General features: G+C 38.8%; 1 protein-coding gene across 3 annotated transcripts in view; it reads right to left on the bottom strand.

Annotated features, from left to right (window-relative positions):
• Positions 1-20,897, bottom strand: part of unc5db (unc-5 netrin receptor Db) — a 201,617-nt gene extending 180,720 nt beyond the window's left edge. For all 3 annotated transcript variants that reach the window (XM_061817331.1, XM_061817334.1, XM_061817332.1), the window contains exon 1: positions 20,585-20,897. In XM_061817331.1, the coding sequence (XP_061673315.1) occupies positions 20,585-20,669 (85 nt within the window). In that variant the 5' untranslated portion in view covers positions 20,670-20,897. The remainder of the gene's footprint in view (positions 1-20,584) is intronic.
• Between the last annotated feature and the right edge of the window lie 465 nt (positions 20,898-21,362).

Below are 21,362 nucleotides of genomic sequence, written 5' to 3'. Positions count from 1 at the left end.
TAAAAGGTTTGCAAAGCAGGTGTAGTCACAGAGGTACAATGTTGAATATGTTTCATTGATTTTAAGCATAAACTTGCGAGTTGGAGGTAGGAGTGGCAAGGTTGCTGTGTGTGCGTTGGTGAGAACAGTGCGGTTTGTTCGGTGCGAATGAGTGTCAGCAGAAAGTGCGTGGTGATCGTATTCATGATGTTGCAGAGTTTTGAGTGTAATTGTGAAGTGAAATTTGTGAACATCTGTGAATGGGTCTCCTTTATATCACAGAGAGGATTAAAACATGTTGAGACCAGCCAACGTGTCTATCTTCTCATTCATCATGCCAAAAAATACACAACACAGAGTTCGACCCACTACACACGCATTTGTTCTTTTTGTTTGTTATTTTTGAAGCATTTTGGAACACCTTTTTCCAAATATAGGAGCAGCCCCAACAAGGGTGTCACAAGAAGAATAGAGAGAAAAAAACAAGGAGAAAATACAACGATCTAACGATAAAAACTCACACAGAAAGCAGCGGTCCTGCATCAACATATTCATTGACACTTGTGATCAAAGAGTTTGTTTTTACATTGAACATTAAGAAATACTGACCACTGAGTGTTTTAACCACTTACTACAGTGGAAATTTTATTTTCAACACAACCATGACAGCTAGGACTATTACAAAGCTATCTTCAAGAATTCTCACTCCAATTACAGTAAATAGTTACATTTTTAGGATGATGCCAGTTTAGCAAACCAAATATTGTCCACGTCCTACATGTTGACAAATCAAAAGTGATGGCGTCAAAGGTCAAAAGCACTTCCTTATAAAAGTTAAAGTGAGTGCCCTCATTCTGCCATGTGTGAATTGTGTTCATGGTTTAATTTACTTCTTGCTTCGTAAAACGCCTCATCCACGTCCAGCAGTCAGGCTTATGAGCTTTGCCAGCTGCTGGGAGCCAAACGGCAGTGACACTGGCTCAAAGTAGAACCATACATACTGTAGCTAATCATTTTGGGGACTATGGGAAACACCATCATGCCCCCATCCCGTGCCCCTAGATGTAATTCAGACCACTTCGACCTGCTTTTGAAATCTTTACAATTATCTGAGCGTTAAAGTTCGCCAATTAAATATTAACCACCAAAGATTTTGAATATTATTGTTTATCGTCATCTAAAAAGTAGTAGTGGATTTGAGAAAATTCCATATAAAGGCCATAAAATGCTTGAGGATTAAACAACAGAATTGATTTAACACTTTTACTGAAATTGATAAGAATATAATCAACAATCAATATAGTTCACTATTTCAACCACTTATATACTCACATTTTGGTGATGAAAAGTGTCACTCTTCACTTTATCCCTATATTGTACTTGGCTGACACTGAAAGCAGTTATTGCTATTGGCAAGGGCATCATAATACAGTATTACATTTTTACAAGGGATGAAGTGAAATCATTCAATTTTCAATTTAATTCAATTTTTTTAAAAGTCAAGATCAAATCAATTCATTTATCCTGACATTTAGGCCCAAGTTGTTAAGTTTTTAGCTGCATACAATGTCATGCTGGTCACATGACAGAATAATGTATTTATTGTGTTTAGTGGATAATGCCGATGATAAAAAAAATTTCTGAAAAATTGTATACTAAATTGCAATACCAATGTTTAACAGAAGCAAAAAAAAAAAAAAAAAAAAAAAAAACCAACTCGCAATTAAAATTATTTTCCCAAATTGTTCAACCCGACACATGACTAGCTAGCAATAATTGGTTATTGGACATTGTAAATGTTATCAACTTCCCTGAGTGCTAAGTGTGGCCACATTAACACGTTATCTTGTGGCTAACTACATACAAGTGACTAGATTTTTATACTGTTTATCCACATTGACTAAGAGTTTACATGACTCAGTGTAAACATCTCAGCTGTTGTTGTTTTTTTAATGCCAAATACTGTGGGATCATTGACTCAAACAGACATTGTCGCAAATGCAACCTGCAGCAACTTGAGGCCAATGATCCATTGCACACCACATTACAGTTTTTCATAACTTCTACAGTATATATTCTAACTAAGGGATAGGCAGGTGAAAAAGTCAAACACAAAAGTAACAAAAGAACCATTTTATTTGGATGGTGTATGGGCACAAACCGTAGCAAATCAGTAAAAGAGGGAGCTTTGCCCACAAGGTTGAGATGAGTAAACATCACTTTCCATACAAGGAAGAGTAATCCACTGTAGTGCTGACCCTGGAGAACTCTGAGATTGTATCAAAAGCCAAAAGGACTTTCAACAGAGAGATTTTTAAGCATAGAAAGAAAGCAGTAGGCGTAAGCCTCAGGCACACGAGGAACCAAGGAGTCACAAACGCTGCGCACTAAGACAAAGCAAAATAGAATATAATTCAAATATACACTAAATGCTGTATGAGCTCTCAAGCAAAGATTTCAGGAACTACATATGTGTCAGTGATATCCTGTGAATGACCAGTACATATTTAGAAGCACATAATAGTTTTTTTCATAATTTTCCACCTAAAAATGTGACAGCTGATAGCTGCAGCGGTTCCCTCATTTTCCTCTTCACAACTCTATCTTGAAATATGCTGAAACCCATCACCGACACTGCAAGCTAACATCTGATGTCTCTACTGTGGGGACAGGCTTCAAATAGCTTTTCACATTACCCTCTGTTTCACAGTGGCCACGCATTTTCAAAGGCTAGTTCTGAATATTTGTCAAGCCAGGTTGATGCTTTCATTGAGTAATGTTACAGTATACGAGAGACATAGCCTTTCTAGTGCAAGAACAGAGTGTCAAATTCAAATGGGCCATAAAAAAGAAAGGCAGTCAAAGTGCTTTTGAGCAGGAATTCAAAGATGGGAGCTTCCTGAAATATTAAACGAAGCGGGATGTGCAGCATTTTAACACATTCATACAATGTAGTCAAATGTGAGGGACCATTAAGCAACCCTGGTTGAAATGATTGGTGGCCTCTGTCACAGCCCACTGGTGCCAAATTTAAGATTACTGGTCTCATAAATTGCATTTCTTGTCACCTTTCTGTGCAGTATGTCATGTTTCTACTTGGAAATTACTTGACAGGACAAAAAAAAAAATGATTTTTTTTTTTCAAAATTCATTTATCAGCAGTGTGATGTTACTGATGGCTATCCAATTTTAATAAAGACGGGATACTCACCAGCTATTTCATAAGCTTAAGTAGGTACAAGAAATGTAACAGGTACTGTTTAGGACTATCTTAAACTTGGTGCTTTGATTTTACTCAAAATGAATAAAAACAAACTACAAATGAATAAATGACTGTTACCCACTCATTAATACTAAAATACCCCTCCCCCATTATTAATCAGCTGCTGAATTAAATGGGTGTCATTAAAAATATAGTATTTTATAACCTAAAAATACCAGAATTTTAGAAATGCATTGCACATTATTGAGAGCCCGTTCAACACAATGGTTTTTGGTACATTAGTGCAAGATAACCTCATGGTGGAAAGTAAGTTCTACACCAGTGAAAAATTGTTATTTTAAGATGGACAATATAAAACTGAACCTTGTTGTCTCTGCAAATTCTACATTTTTGATACAGCATCAGCAGCTCTCATAAAATGTGTATGTAAAGTGTCAATCTTTGAGTATATTTAAACATAATTTAAGCCCCTGGGCAGAGGTTGGGGGACCCTGCACGCATCAGCATGGTTTCAAAGTATTAGGCTCACAGAATTAAAAGTGTTGATGCAGAAATATAATACAGTGGCTTAAACCAATCAAAAACAACTTTAGACTTAGGACTTGAGACTTAATGCGCTAGGCATACTGGATATCCTGCTCACGGACTGAGCAGAGAGAAGTCTGATCTCATTATTCTCATATGTGGGGTATCTGACAGGAACAGAAGGTCAAAAGTTCTAATGAGATACTTGTAAACAGCGAGAGGCTTCCGTACTGTGGCTAAGAAAAAAAAAAAAAAACTATTCAGAACCAGATCGAGTGCCCTTTTGTATTTGATGGCATAATTAAAAATGTGACAAAGAATATGATTTACCAGAGCGCCGGTTGACCCTCCCAACTTATCATCACTCACCTCATCGCCCACCACTGCTCCAAATATCTGCCTAAATGATGAAAATAAGGAGTTGAAAAATCAGAACACCACATCAGAGACTTGGCATTTCCAAAGGCTTTATACATTCATAATTTGTAGACCAAAATATAAGATTTATTGACTGAAGGTCATTCAAATGTTTGTCTCGCTGTTTTACTTTTTTTTTTTTTTTTTTTTACATAAGAACTAGAAGAATAGAAAAAAAATGGGACCACAAATAATATAGAGTGCATAGAGTTTAAAAATACCCTTGTCTGTTTTCATTTAAGAAGTAATTTTTGGCTTCTTCTTGTCAGGGGTTGCCACAATGAGTTACTTGCAATGTTCTCTCTAAGCTGTGCAACTAGGCATTTGCGCACCTGTCGCACAGTCTCAGCGCAGAGGAAAACAGGTCCAGCGCAGTGAACTACAGCCTGATGTGTTTTTTTTTTTGTTTTGTTTTTACTTTGGGTTCAGACCAGACCGTTCTCACTCAATAAAAACAGAAAATCTCATCCAGTTTCACCATTTTTTCTTCTATTATTCACAAAACCCAGTGTTTGTAATTATGAGCGTATCCCTTTAAAACGGAGGGGGGCAGTGTCAGGTAAAATAGGAAGTAGAGTGTGTGGCCTGGTGTGGCCGAGCAGCAGCCAGAATGAGATGGTTTGTAATTTTAAATTTTCACCTTGGCACAGCCTGCTTGAGGATGAAAGCACAGATGATACACTGTCCAACAAGTAAATTCTGTTTTTTAAATATAGGAGGCAACATAACAATAACCTTAAAACTGTTTGGGAGCATCATTCAGCTTTCAACATGCATTGCGAAAGTTATTCTGGAAGCACTAAATCAGTTTTACACTAAGAAAAACAAATGGGGACATCATTGTGGGTTAAAACAAAAAAAGGAACAATGTTGGAAGCGACATTTCAAATTTGTAGTTAATAGTTGGCTTGGTATGCATTTGTATTGTGATGTATTTTTTTGTTTGTTGACATTTTCAGTGTAAGTTTGCAAAATCACAAAATTGTTCTTAAAAATGTTCTGAGGGGAATGTAATCTGAACCTTTTAATGAGGTATGTAACTTCAATGGATGACACTGATTGACCACAGTGCATAAGTCTGATGTTGCTCAGAATGGTCAAAAGAAGCGCACACGGCCTTTGTTTGCTCAGACATGTCAAAAATTAAAGGAAACATCGGTAACTTGGCATAGTTTTCATACCAGATGGCCAACCTGTTGAGTAAAATCCACTCACATGTTCTTAATCATATTTTCCTGGACATATACAGTACCTAACTAACTAAAATAGGACCAAAATACTAGGAATCCTGAAAAGCTATCTGACTGATAAAAATGGGGCCAATATTTAGAAAAAAATGAAGTCATACTTATTGGTCGGATACCTAAAATGAAATCACACATATTGGTCTGCTACCCAAAATAATAACGACAGAGGAGCAAATAGGGATGATTTGGTTGCATGCCGAAACACGGTTGGCTAACTGCTAAGGTAACAACAGCTACCTTCTGCAGAAAATCATTCCTAAATTCCAATGTTCACTCACAAGACAAAAAATATGACCATCTACAAATTGAATGGCCGTCAAAACACACAAATGATCTTGATGATTTGCTTGGCAAAAACACTCCTTCTCACCTATCAATATTTGCTCAGCGACAAATTCAAACATCTTTAATGAAACATTGCTGTGTGACTGGTGGCATGCTGAACAACTGGTTAGCGCATCTGCCTTCCAGTTTTTAGGACAAGGGCTCAAATGCCAGCCCCACCTGTGTGGAGTCTGCATGTCCTCTCTTTCCATGTGTGGTTTTCTAAGGGCACTCTGGTTTCTGCCCACAGGCCAAAAACATATGATTAATGAAGGCTCTAGATTGCCCATAGATGTGATTTTGGGTGCAAATAGTTGTTTGGCTCTTTGTGCCCTGTGATTAACTGGCAACTAGTTAATGTTGTACCCCACCTTCTGCCTAAAAATAGCTGGGACAGACTTCAGCACTCCCACATCCCTTATGAGGATAATTGATAAGATCCATATAATATGGATAGATGCCATGTAAATGGCTTGAAACCAGTTCAAGGTGTACTCCGCCTCTCGCCCAGTGTTAGATGGGATGGGGCTGCAACAAACTTGCAACCCTAGTGAGGATAAGCGGGACAGAAAATGGTGGATGTTTTTTTATAATAAAATAATGCCTGGTAGGTTGATTATAGATTTAAAAGTTTCCTTCAGTGTGAATAACAGTGATTTGTTGTTTATCCATCATTGCCCTGCGACTGGCTGGCAACCAGCCCCACCTACCACTTGCTTAAAGTCACCTGCAACTCTAATGAAAAGAAGCAAAGTGATCTATCACGTCCAGGCTGGAGGATTGAACACGGTCCATTTAAAGTTTTTAAACACACCATTAGGAAAGATTTTAACCCTAGAGAACCCATGGGGTCACATATGACCCAATGTAATTAATGGCACATTGTATAAACACGACACAACACAGTTACTCTTTTCACCCTTAAAGCCCAATGTCTCACATGTGTCTCCATTAAATGCATTGTTTTTTGATAGGTCAGGCCCGCTGGGTCATACATGACCCATTATCTAAACCAGAAGTAAACTAGTAAATTTTTCCAAATGTGGTGTTTTTGTGTTCCTTTCATGCTTATTCATTAATTTAGTTAGTACATAAAATTTTAAAAGAGGATTTGGATGTCTTGGGATCTCTAGAGTTAAACTCAGAGGGAGACATCATGGATATCTTTTTCATAGATTTGTGTATTGGAATCATGTCTATACAATATATTATTTGCTTCTGCCTTGTTTAGCGCCTGAAACACTTATTTCTTTCATTCATTTTATGTACTGCTTATCCTCACTATGTCCGTAGGAGTGCTCGATCCTATCCCTGCAATTATTGTGTGAGAGGCGGACTACCTCCATATTTGATCACCAGCCAATCAGATGGTACATACTGGCTAAACACCCATTTGGATTTAGGATCACACCTACGGGCAATTTCAAGTCTTTAATCAAACTACAAGGCATGTTTTGGGGATGTGGGAGGAAACTGGACTTTATGGCGAAAACCTACGCAGACAAGGGGGAGAACATGCAAAATCCACGCAGCCGGCGCCAGGATTTGAATCTTGGTCCTCAGAACTGTGAGGTAGAAGTGCTAACTAGTCCCCACCGTGCCCCTCAAAATACTTTCATTTTTTAAAACACCAGCCTGCTTTGAAATTGTGTGGGTCTGCGGTGTGGGAAAAGTGCAAGTACAGCAAGGACAAACATGAAGACAAGGTGACATGGAGCAGAGCAGCTTTCTAATGATTTGTACAGCTGACTACAGCTAGTCCAGTGCACACAAATACAAAAATATTTATTTATTATTGAGGTGAGAAGGTAGAAGGGCTGACCACAATACAAACTTTAAAAAAAAAAATCTCTGTTATATAGAGTATTACTCACAGAAACCACAAAGTTTTTAAAGCACAACGCTAAATACTTGATGAGAAAATTAATTTCAGGAACACCGTTGTTTTTTTAAGGTGGGTTGATATCATGAATACATTTCTTTTCTCACATGTAACAAATGATGCACTGAGTCATTCATCGTGTTGTGGTTCCTGCAGTTAACCGTCATGCAGTCTGCGTGGGATCTTTTCCTCCTCAGTGACTGTGTCAGTGTGAATGGGGGACTGGATATACTGTATTTAACTTGTGGTTGATTAGGAAAGGTCCAGGTTGTAGTCAGCTCAAAGACAATAAAAACAGAATACATTTTACAAAAAAAAAATGCATGGTTGACTTCCCGTGTTGGACTGAACAACAGATTTGTCACGAATGATCCCTCACTGGGTGCAACTGGACATATTGAAAAGGAAAAATCTGGAATAATGGAAATAATAGTGAAGCCTTTTCTTGGCCTAAAAAAATATAACTCATGGGTGATTGGATTGGTCTTATAAAAACAACTAACCCTGAGATCAACCCCATGTCAGCATTATGCAGTGCCTACATATATACACTACTACAAAGTCCAAACACAACAATAAACCTATTGTTTAGATTATTATTCAAACATAAGTGTGCATAGGCATCAATCATAAACTATATTTGTAAAATAAGACCATATTAAATCCTATTGCACTATGTTTCAGTCCTTCATGTCAGCCTTTGGTCAAAAAATAAAAAAGCACAGGCCAATGACCACTACCCACAAGCGAAGCCATGAGTCCCTCCACATAGGGCAGGACACGGCAAGCCGGAACTGGCGCTGGACAGTCCATTCATCACAACATGTCCTGAAGCACTGTTCTGTCCCAGTGGGTGTGCTAGGAAACCATGGATGAAGGGAGGACATGTTTGAACAGATATCCCAAGGCCATGAGACTGGCTATAGTAACAGCAGAGAACATATTGTACATTAGGGATGAACAAGATATACCAGTGATCTACAAATATATGACGGAAAATCTGAATTTTAAAACTGAATCAATTTAAAAAAAAAAAAAAACAACAACACGTGATTCTTCGTCAAATATCAATTGCCAAAATGAAGCTGATCAGGTAAAGAGAATTGATACAATTGCTTTTCATTTTGAACCAGAATACTTTTGTTTTCAAGTTACAAATGGACTAAAAGGAGGTTCTAAAGAAAAATTTCAGTCACTCAAAAGGCCATTTTCATGAGATGCTCCTAGACAGATTGAATCCTTGGCCGATACATCAAGAAGACATGTTCTTTGATAACAATATTGAATTGTCACTAGCTTGATAAGAGATGGACCCTTACATTTCTATTAAAAGAAAGGACGGACCTAGATGATATCAAATAAACTGCACAAAATGAAAATGCAAGTGTGCGTTTGCGACTATATGTATGTACCTAATGGCACACTTTCTCACAGGCCTTATGGCAATGTGAAAAGGGGGGCTATAGGGTTGCCTTTGACAAACTGGCCTAATAAAATCCAGCATCTGGTGCATTAGTCTGTAACCACAGATATGAAGCGGTACAAGCTTGTGTAATCACTCCGTGCCCCCATTTGATCCACAGAAAAGGCCTCAATTACAGTGGGAAAATACATTAGCAATGCTTTTCACCAAAGATTGCTTTGCTCGTGTTGTTGCTTGAGAGTAACAGCTCCACTGAGAACTAAATGTTATTAATTAGTTTGCAGAAATATTCATAATTTACACCACATATAAGAATTCATTATATTCAGAGAAATATTCTTTTTATAGGGCAAAATAACATTTAAACACTGATTGATCTATTACTACATATTTTTAAATTAAAAAAGAAAACTGATAACACAAATTTTACAAGATTAACTCAATATTACTTCATTGATTTTTGTCAAAACTTTAAAGGGAAGTAGAGAATGAGGTAAATAGTCATTATATTTTGTTTGTGAATGGAGGAATTCTATTGCCCATGACTGCCGCATTGTCTGCAAAGCACGAGAGAGCAATGGCGAGATGTACATAAAGGCAACAAAACCCACAAACGTCAAGGCAACAAAACCCACAAACATAGCACATACACAAATGGTCACCCAATCTTAAAAGATAGGCCTTGGCTGACAGAGTTCTTAGAATCAGCACTAATGGCCAAGTATGTAACAACACACAATGAATTTGTCTCCAGCAGTCGCTGCCGCCCTGGTATGACATTCAGAACAAACAAACTAACAAGAACAAAGAACAAGAGACATTCAGTTAATAGGAACTATTCCTTATAAGAGTCACGGATTTGCAAGATGCAGTGTCTTTTTCATTTAGAGCAGTTAAGAGTGTGTCAATGCTCCACATTAAGTTAAACATACACAGAGTGCCCTTACGCATTTGTGTAATCTCTGCTCTACTGATTAGCATCGAAGTGTGTTTTTGTTTGGGTTTAGTTGTTTTTTCCATGTTTTTCATGTCCATTGCTCATTTAGTGTCATTTTGTCTCGAGCTATTTCTCGTCAGCCTTCTACCTTGTGTCAACCAATCAGCTCGCTCATCCACTCGTGTATTGTCCAGGTGTTCCATATTGTCTCGGGAATCTGTTTGTATTTAATTCCCTGGTTGCTTTCAGTTTATTGTCATTATCATTTGTCATATGTCAAAGGTAATCTTCTCTCACCCTATGTTTTCATATCCCGTCATGTTGATTTGTGCTCAGTAGTTTGGTTTTCATGTTTCTTTGTTACTTAGAAGGTATATTTTTTTTAACTTTGTTCAGTTAATATAGAGTTTTCGATGTGCCTTATTTTCCATCTTTTTTTTAAATTAAATATCATTTTTAAGACGACTGCACTCCTACCTTGGCTCTCTGCTTGAGCAGCTGTGTCCTAATGGTTAAGATCATTGCCTGACACCGTGGGGGCCTATCTTCAAGACCCTGACTGGCCCATCCCCGGGACTCAAGGTAGTGGTGTCCTTGAGCAAAACACTGATACCCTGAACTCCTCCCGATGCGTTTCAGCTACCCCCTGCTCCCGTGTGCTCTTCTAACAAATGTGTGTGCTCATTGTGATGGGTGAAATGCAAAGAACAAATTTTGTGTGTATGCATGTTAATGACAATAAAGATGATGCTTCATTCTTTTTCTTCTTTTGCTTCCCTGCACTTGGGTCCTCCACTTCATTCCCTCCATGGAAAAGGGGAGTGTGGATGTAAATCCACTATACCTGAAAGCCACCTGACTATAAGACTCAAATGATCTCCAGGATGGCTCAGTGCTGACTACATTAGGACCTTTAGGCAGGAAATTGATTAACCCAGTCATTGAAATGTAAAGGGTACAGGCTTAACATGGCAAAGACATAACTCTAAGAGTGTACAAGACCAGTCCCGGAATGAAAGCAATCCCACATTACAACTACCTAATATGAAAAAGAGATTATCATTTTATCTGTATATCATTTTGGAATGGATGACCATTTGGTTTAATTGAAATGTAAATCTGGGCAATGAACTGCGCAGATTGTCACTAAGACAGACTGATGATGATTATTCATTCTACCAACATGGGCATCATAGCAACCCTTTCACTTTCTGTTTTACTGTGCTCGGAAATACAGTAAGTGAAAAAAAAATTGGGCTACTCCTATTTGAACCTGAAAAAAAAAGAAATGAACTACACAATATGCCCTCCTGCACGCCAAATAGATAATAATAGAACATTTACAGTACCTTGTGGAGCTGTCGATTGCTCATTTTAGTAAGATGTGTCGCAGTAACAAAAATTATGTTTTCTTTCAAACCCTGTTAGAAATATGAAAAGATTTGCTAAGTATAGAAGGCAAATGTTTATAATCAGGTTATCCATTTCCCTCTAGTGTAACCTATTTGCAATTCTCAACAATTCAGTACTGGCAGTTCTGAGTACTTTGAATAATCCTTCATCAAATATGAACTCATCCCTATCCCTCTACATAAATGTTTTTTTTTCTCACTCTGTACACAAAACTAAGCCTTCACTAAATCAAACATGCCTTCCCTAAATCCAACATGGATAAACCAACATTCAACTAACAAATATATCCACCTGCAAACAAGTCAAACCTTTTGACCTGTATCTGCTGCATTCTCTGACCAAATTTTACAAAGCCATTAAAAAGCCTTTCCATTCCTTGTGTTACACAGGAGTACCCCCATTTGTGACGTATTGCATGCAAACATCACCATTGATCTTTAAGAGCTTAAATCTCACCCAAGTGCGGGCGAGCATGGCAAGTCCCATTAGAGCCAAGCTGTTGTCTTTATAGAGGAAGAGGAAAATGTTTGTATGACAGTGTAAAAATAGCATGCTGCGACAATAGACCAACATGATCACGCTCGCGAAATGCAATGCCGAAACAAATATGTGTTGCGTGTGTATCGATAGATAGATAGATAGATAGATAGATAGATAGATAGATAGATAGATAGATAGATAGATAGATAGATAGATAGATAGATAGATAGATAGATAGATAGATAGATAGATAGATAGATAGATAGATAGATAGATGACCAGAACCCTTTCTAGAGCTGGTCAAACTAAATCAGAAGAAGAGCCTTTGTGAGAGACTGTGGCTGAGCACCAGAGATACAGTCGGGAGATGGGAGAAAGTTCTAGAAGGTCAACCATCAGTGCAGCCCTCCACCGATCAAGGTGTTATGGTAAAGTGGTCTGGCGGACATCTCTCCTCTGTGCAAGATCCATGAAAACCTGCAGGGAGTTTGCAAAAAAAAATAAAAAAATCTGAAGGACTCCAAGATCATGAGGAATAACATTCGCTGGTCTGGTGAGACCAACGTAGAACTTGTTGGCCTTAATTATGAGTGGTACGTGTGGAGAATAGCAGGCACTGGTCATCACCTGACCAATACAGTCCCAACAAGGATGGTGATGGCAGCATCATGCTGTTGGGGTGATTTTCAGCTTCAAGGGCAAGATGACAGGGAAATCCTGGACGAAAATGCTTTCCAGAGTACTCAAGACCTCAGAATGGGCTGAAGGTTCCCCTTCCAATAAGACAATGACTCGAAGCACATACCTAAAATACCGAAAAAGTGGCTTCTGAACAACTTCGTGACTGTTCTTGAATGGGCCAGCCAGAGCCCTGACTTAAAGCCAATTGAGAATCCCTGCAGAGACCTGAAAATGGCTGTCCAGCAACATTTACCATTCATCCTGACAGAACTGAAGAGGATCTGCAGTTGAAAGACTGGAAGCTGAAAAGGGTCCTTCGACTAAGTACTGAGAAAAGGGTCTGTATACTTATGGCTGTGTGATATTTCAAATTTTTCTTTTTTAATAAAACAGCAAAAATTTCAACAGTTCAATTTTTTCTGTCGATATGCGGTGCTCTGTGCACATTAATGACGAAAACATCCATTCATCCAACCATTTTCTGAGCCGCTTCGCCTTGCAAGGGTCATGGGAGTCCTGGAGCCTAGCCTACCTAGTTTTATCGACTTGTTCTTGGCTTATTGGTCTATTCTGCCAATATTGATAGCGATTTTCAAGTAGTTTTTTGGGCAGAATCTTACAAGGCATTTGATATGTTAGACCATACTTTTTTCTTTTTTTTTCATTTTGAGCTCACCAGACTTTTGGTTTTGGGAAAAAAATTGTCAACCATTGAAATGTTTTATAAAGTTGTTTTACATTATTTCGAAATAATACTCATAGATTTTGGGTTTTGAGATCAGTCCGACAAGGATGTAAAATTGCTCCTTTCTTATTTTTGATTGCGGAGCAATTTCTGTCGGCGGCACGGTGGCGAAGCTGGAAAGTGTTGGCCTCACAGTTCTGAGGTCCCGAGTTCCATCCCGGCCCTTCCTGTGTGGAGTTTGCATGTTCTCCCCATGCTTGCATGGGTTTCTTCCGGGCACTCCAGTTTCCTCCTACATCCCAAAAACATGCAACATTAATTGGACACTCTAAATTGCCCCTAATTGTGATTGTTAGCCCGGATATTTGTCTCGATGTGCCCTGCAATTGGCTGGCAACCAGTTCAGGGTGTACCCCGCCTACTGCCCATTTACAGCTGGGATAGGCTCCAGCACTCCTACAACTCCCGTGAGGATAAGCAGCTAAGAAAATGGATGGATGGATGGATGGATGGATGGATGGATGGATGGATGGATGGATGGATGGATGGATGATGGATGGATGGATGGATGGATTGTTGGATGGATGGATGGATGGATGGATGGATGGATGGATGGATGGATGGATGGATGGATGAATCAATGGATGAATGTACCTGTACTTATACCTGTGACTACTGACAATGTAACAAATATAGAGATTTTTGTCACAGTTAGTCATGGTATAACTTTCATATAGTTATTTATTTGTGTTTAAATAAACAAAGATAAAGTATGTAGTGGACAACCAAGGCTACCTTTTTTTGCTTTACAGCTATTTGTTATGTATTGGTGAAAGGTGGTTGAGAGGAGTGTTTTATTTTGAAGAGCTAAAAGGCTTTTTTGCTCCATGAGAAGGAGGAAGGAGGTCATTTTCTGTTTCTTCCCTTCTGTCAAGTGGCTTTCAACAAGTAGTGCTCCACGGAATCTGCTTGACTTGAAATGAATATGGGACAATTTATTTTTCATCAAATGCCAGCAGTTGCAAAATTTGGGGAGAATATTGGGAACCTGCCATCCATATTGCCCTTCAAAAAGCCCTTGCCTTCAAAGATTAAAATGAGCGGAACCTCCACATTGTTTCACAGGCTGACGTTGGCAATTATTTTCATGAATTGATTTTAAAAAATGGAAAACATAATTAATTAATTAATTAATTTGGGGGGCCACAAAGCTGTTCCTAATTAATTTTAAATTGGACAAGACCAGGTATGTACAAATTATTATCTGTAGACTTGATGATTGTTGGACATAGATTTTCATCCTTTCCTTATGTCTTTGTTTAGGATGGATGGTGAAGTGATTTGGTAGAAAATAAAAGGCGCAATATGAAAACCAGGTTATTTATTTGTATCACTAGTACAGAGGTCTCTGAGGACCAAGGGCAACCATTGAATGTCAAACAACAGAAGGCTTATTATTCACAGGAAGTAAAAAATGTTTGTGGATGTGAACAATCACCATAAAAAGTTGCTGAAAAACAAATTGACATTCAGTCTGTGCTGACATTGTTACAGCTCTCTCAGATTATGTGCAATTTACGACTACAGAAGTGAAAATATTGCTTTATTTTCTTGTTTTTACATTGCATTTCAAATGTGTCGGAACACAAATGCCTCAACAACTTTTTATATGTATTTTCCTTTCCTTTTTATGGACAATGATTTCAGTATGTGTTCCATTGGAGATGGCACGTTTAGGGCTCCTATTGATTCTCATACAAGACACAAGTAAAACATTCACACCAGTATGACTGTCTTGGGCTTGTATTTCCTTCACCATTCTCCCGTGACATAAAATGGTTTAATGACAATAGTGATATGGAGTCACGATAGTATGATGATGAATGATCAACTCTACAGCAGCGAGATGACTGCCTGCCTGAAGATGCGTCCTTCTGTTCCAATAAAGACATCAAACTGGGATACAATGGGAACCAAGACAGTCAGTATTTGGATTAGTGTGGCGGTAACCAATATACTTTACACTCTTTACAATGTACACTGTACTTCAGGTTCACAAGGTTTATTATTTGACATCGTACTAACTGATTGTCAACAGGTTATACTTTGAAGAAAATCCCACTTCAAAAAAATCAGATGCTGGAAATGAAAGCAAGATACTATATATAAGGAAGTTATTGGCTGAAAGTATTGCCTGTCATCACATGTAGCAATAAACTTGTATTTTAAGTAGGACTGTGGACCCATCCATCCATTTTCTGTACCAATTATACTCACTTGTGTCGCAGGCCTGCTAGAGACTATCCCAACTATCTTCGGGTGAGGGGTGGGGTACATCCTGAACTTGTCGTCAGCCATTCACAGGACACATATAAACAACCATTAACACGCACATTTAAAACTGTGGGCAATTTAGAGTCTTCAATCAACCTACCATACCTGATTTTAGGATATGGAGGGAAAATGGAGTACCTGGAGAAAATACACAAAGTGGTTTCAACTACGGTCCTCAGAACTGTGAGGCAGATGTGCTCACCAATGCCACGGGACTGCAATTTGTCTCTCTAATTCAGCTTTGTTTTCAATTGGAAATAAGCTATTCTTCTTCTGTCACATCATTCGACCTTCTGAAGAAACGCTCCACTGCTTTTTATGAATTATTTTTGTTAGCTTCTGGGCTCACTTTTTCACTACCGTATTATGTGACCAAGATGGGCATCTTAACATATGTACATAGACAAATTATATTTTTTTCAGACACTAATGTCATTAAATTAGTAATGATCAGTAAATTGTATTTTGTTCGATCTCTCCATACAGCAATTATGAAATGTCCTAAATGGCTCAATAGAGTTTAGATATGGAATGTCTTAAACCTTCCTGATGAACTTGTTTTCTGCTTTAGGGTTTGCGCCAATGAAAATAAATCAACCTAGGGAACCTGTGCCAGGCCAAGCCATGACTTTCACAGATGAAATTTGTTAGGACATATGAGCACTTCCCATTTTTACTCAAAACTCAAGCCTTTCCAGTGTAAGCAAAAAGGTTCATCTTTGTCAGTCAATCACGTCTTGTCCCAAACTTATTTTAGGTTTGTCTCTGTTCTTTTTGGGTCAATTCCAATTTGATTTCATCATTTACTTTGCCAATATGGGATTTGAATTTTCTAGTCCTCCACTTGATCTTCTCGTGTCGCATCTGTACTTTATTCATGTTCTTGAGTCATCACTCTTCCCATCTGGACGACGTTGCTTTACGACCAGTTATTTTAGGCCAGACCTGGACAAAGTCGGCCGCTTGAGCTGCATCCGACCAGTCCAAATTATTTGAATGAACCTCACAGTCTTTCTGAAGTCATTCCATCTTCACTGCTTCTCCTCACAAGGGTCGTGGGGTGTGCTAGAGCCTATCCCAGCTGTCAACGGGCAGGAGGTGGGGTACACCCTGAACTGGTTGCCAGCCAATTGCAGGGCACATAGAGACAAACAGCAACATTCATAATCACAGCTCGGGGCAATTTAGAGCGTCCAATTAATGTTGCATGTTTTTGGGATGTGGGAGGAAACCGCACTGCCCGGAGAAAACCCACGCAGGCACGGGGAGAACATGCAAACTCCACCCAGGCGGGTCCGGAATTGAACCTGGGACCTCAGAACTGCGAGGCAAACGCTATACCAGCTGAACCGCCGTGCCACCTCTGAAGTCAATATAACACACTAATTATACAGTGCTATTATTCTGAAGGGGTGCTTTTAGTTTGATATAAACTGCACGTGTGGTAAACGAGAGCAAGAGCAGCACTTCTTGTTTTCCTTCCGGCTTTTCCCGTTAGGGGTCGCCACAGCGCATCATCTTTTTCCTTGTGCACCTATCTCCTGCATCTTCCTCTCTAACACCAACTGCCCTCATGTGTTCCCTCACAACATCGTTCAACCTTCCCTTTGGTCTTCCACTCACTCTTTTGCCTGGCACCTCAATCCTCATCAGACCTTTTACCTATTTACTCACTCTCTCTGTCCAAACCATCGAAGTCTGCTCTCTCGAACCTTGTCTTCAAAACATCTAACGTTGGCTGTCATTTCTAATCCTGTCCAATATGCGCACTCCTAGAAAGAACCACAACATCTTCATTTCCGCCCTCTCCAGTGGTGCTTCCTCTTGTTCCTTCAGTGCCACTGTCTCTGATGGACGATTACAGCAGCACTTTTGTCTTCAATGTTGCCAATTTTGGTCTTGGTCGTAGATTTTTTTTTTTTTTTTGTCTGTTGGAGGGAAGAGGGACCCTGATCGTAGTTGAGTTCATATGGAGACATTTTTGTCATTCCAAATGATGATCTCTGGTCAACTGTGACATGACTTATTCCGATCAGGTGTGTATTTTCTTAATCAGAATGGCTGTGCAAAATCCTTACTTCATCGTGGATATGTCATGTCATTCCATCACTATCAAAAGGAATGTTACACCCATGTGAATCTGAATGAAATTGGATTCTGATTCACTCGGTTTATTCCAATTGAAGTATTTATATGGAGCACTTTCATTCCGTTTGGGTATCTACACCAATTGACCTTTGTGATCTGTCAATCACTTGTACAATAATAGGCAGTCAGATGGCTGCATTGTCTTAACCCCTGGCTTGACACGCTCCTCTCGGCGTATTGTCCCACAAGCAATGCTGGTTGTCAGTAGCGTGCGCTTGGAAAAGTTAATATTATGAAGAAAATGGTCCACAGATGTGTTTGGGGAACATGCAATTCTGATGAAAGATCTCCTGCTAGGTTACAAGGGGCCCGGTTGATTCATTTTCCAAAGCCTAAAACACAGTTGACGAAGTGTCTACGATGGATGATGGCTTGCGGAAGACCCCACGTACAACTAAATGTGGACAATATCTACAAACACAAGGCTGTAAATTCGAAGCTAAGTGAGGGAGAAGTATCATCTCTGAATTTGATTTAATTCTAATCAGTGCTTTATACATTGCAGGAGAACAACTTCCACTTTGTTAGTGTGTAACTCACCTGCTGAATGAAGTGTGCAATGTTTTATGCCAAAGACTCGGGTTAGTGATACGTAAATGGGTGATATGTCATGCAAGAGAAATTTATATTTGTCTATTTGTATCACATCTGACTATTAAGACATAACACTGGGTTCGATTATGAGCCAAGTCAAATGAATACACCCATTCACTTATAAAGACTACAATGATATTACTCGTAGTAAGTAAGTAAGTAAGTAAAAAGTACTCATTCTGCTTTACATGCACAGAACGATTCCACTATTTTATCCTGTTGCATTTCAGTATGAAGTTTGTGAGGCTTTTTTGCATCGATCACCAACATTTCGCTGTAATTCTGACATTGCGTCATGCTCTGTCCAAAATCTTAATTCGGTGTACATATCCTTGCGTGAAATAGTTAAGACCTTTCTGTAGAACTCTCTTGGACAAGTCTGACGCATTTGGCAAAAAACATACCCCAATATTATCTGGAATACGCGATAGAGAATCGACTTCAAGCATGTTGTGTTCAATCGCCATTTTGAAAGCTTGTGGGACATGGCTCAGGGAGCGGAAAGATCCATTATAATCAGAATAGAATGATCCATGAAAGCAAGGCTGTAATTTAGGAGTTACAACTCATATACGTCAGTAGCTGTTGTTCAAAATGTCACACTTGAAAACTACAGAAAATGTGATGCTGACTGTTGAGATGTTAATTCCATCCATTTTCCAAGATGCTTATCCTCACAAGGGTCACGGGAGTGCTGGAGCCTATCCCAGCTAACTTCGGGTAAATGGCCAAATTGGTCGCCAATCCATCGCAGGGCGCATATCGACACCATTGCTAAGCAGGAATTGAACCAACAAGTCCCACACCAGAGTCAAGCATGTGTAGCACTGCACCATCAGTGTCACTAAACCTAATTAAATAGTGAAATTAAATTAAATGCATAAAATACATGTAATTCTAAATATAAACTATAATTTTGTATATTTATATATTTTATGGCTATTGCTAAGGCAAATGTTTATTCAATGGTTCTGACTGATTTTCCATTTTCTTTCCACTTAACAAACCCTTAGTTGTGACCTATGTACAACTTTATTGTTTTCATGTTGGTTACACCACTAATGAGTATCAATTTAGTCTCCATTGGCAAAGTCGAACCCTGACATTGAGTGTTGACATTCAGTGACATACGACATTTATTGTTTGATTCACCAATGCAAAACGAGACCTGGCAAACAAAATGAAGCTGTCAGTGTGTTATTTTATTTACTAAGAATAAATGGGGAGGTAGAGGGGGTTAGATAAAAGATGATGTCTTTTAAGTTGTATGTCATGCCCAGAAACAAATAAAATCTGATTTTTTTTTTTTACCTCTTGTCACATATTAAGCTTTTTTTTTTTTTTTTTTTTAATGGCAAACCCAAAAGTTTTCAGTTGACTGCGAAGGGCATCAAAAGGAATTGTGATATTTTGATAAATGACGACTTTTCCAATATTTTTAGATCAGATTGGATTGGAGTTTTTATGTAATGTAGTATGTATGTAGATTCAGTAAAAAAGAAAAAAAAAGAAAAGAAAAGAAAAAAAAAGAGAAAACCAATTGGCATAAGTTAAACGCAAATTCCATTACTTGCAAAGAATAACAGTGATATATGTGTGTGTACATGTATGGATGGATGGATGGATGGATGGATAGATAGATAGATAGATAGATAGATAGATAGATAGATAGATAGATAGATAGATAGATAGATAGATAGATAGATAGATAGATAGATAGATAGATAGATAGATAGATAGATAGATTTAGATGTATGTGTGTGTGTGTGTGTGGTGTGTGTGTGTGTGTGTGTGTGTGTGTTGTGTGTGTGTGTGTGTGTGTATGTGTGTGTGTGTGTGTGTGTGCGTGTGTGTATAAATGTAAAATAATGTTTTTGAACGAACATTAATTCTTGTAAATCGGCCCGAAATGAACAGGCATGCCTGTTGCACAGCGTGCAACACGGAGAGATTTATTTAACATATAAGAACTCGGAAAATGTGAAATGTGAAAATTCTTTCAATTCAAAGCCTGAGTGTAGAGATCATAAATAGTGTACTAACTTCACTTCACCGTGTTCGCGACGTCGTGATGCTCAGTCAAGAGCATAACCCTTTCTGCGCATCGGGACACAAACTCAAATTAAAGATGGTGAGAGACAATCCTCCAGGAAAATTTGATGTGCGTTGTAATATTTGCAGCATTCCGTGTCTTATCATATTTTGCAGAAATCTAATGGTGCGCAACCGCATGAATGCCACCAAAAAAAAAAAAAAAAGTCACCCGAAGTGCCCGTGAGATTTTGTTCTTACCTTTGGAGATGACAAAAGCCGTGCAATAAACACAAAGTAGAAGAGCGGCAGTATAAAGGTGGCGTCCTTTATTCAGCGCACCCATACCGACACGAAGTGGTCCACAGTTGAGCGACGTTGGCTTTTTGCAGGCGCTCGCTCCCCACGTGCCACTGGCTCCTCCGTACAGGAGCGGTCCAGTCACCTCAAGTTCCGTCTGTGAAGCCGCCACGTGTAGCTTGTGCGGCTTTGAGAGAAGAGAGATGAGCGTAATCGCAGAACAGCTGAAGGAAAGCGGAAAAGCATCTTCTCCGCTCTTTGGCTGCGTGTTTGTGCGCTTGAAGTTCCTCCCCTAAACAGGCTTCACCACCCAGGATCCCGCCTCACGCTTAACCAATGGCAATCTAAGAGAGACAGAGAGGAGGAGACCGCATGACAAGTGCACCTAATCAATAACCCATCACAGAGTACATCATTTAGGTAACGTGACTCAGCAATGGCTAATTACTTGATTCATATTACAGAAGAACTTTGTGATGTTGTCTTTATATTCAAGATCAACACCAAATTCTGTACCATACTGACCACAAACACGTTGAATAGATTTGTCTGTTAAAATTCTCACCATATCGCTCCATTCAAAAAAAAAAAAAGTAATAATCCTTGAGATGGAATTTTTCACAATGTGTTTTTTAACAATCAGCTACAGTTTGGAAAATGGTGACCAAAACCTGTTTGTGGTGCACAAGCAGATATTTCATGAAAGATTTTCCTTAATTATAAAAAAATAAAAATCCTT

This window comes from Syngnathoides biaculeatus, chromosome 4 (assembly GCF_019802595.1).
Source record: "Syngnathoides biaculeatus isolate LvHL_M chromosome 4, ASM1980259v1, whole genome shotgun sequence".
In the NCBI taxonomy this organism is placed as follows: domain Eukaryota; kingdom Metazoa; phylum Chordata; class Actinopteri; order Syngnathiformes; family Syngnathidae; genus Syngnathoides; species Syngnathoides biaculeatus.
The sequence above is the reverse complement of the archived record's forward strand: the minus strand, read 5'-3'. Positions and strand labels throughout refer to the sequence as shown.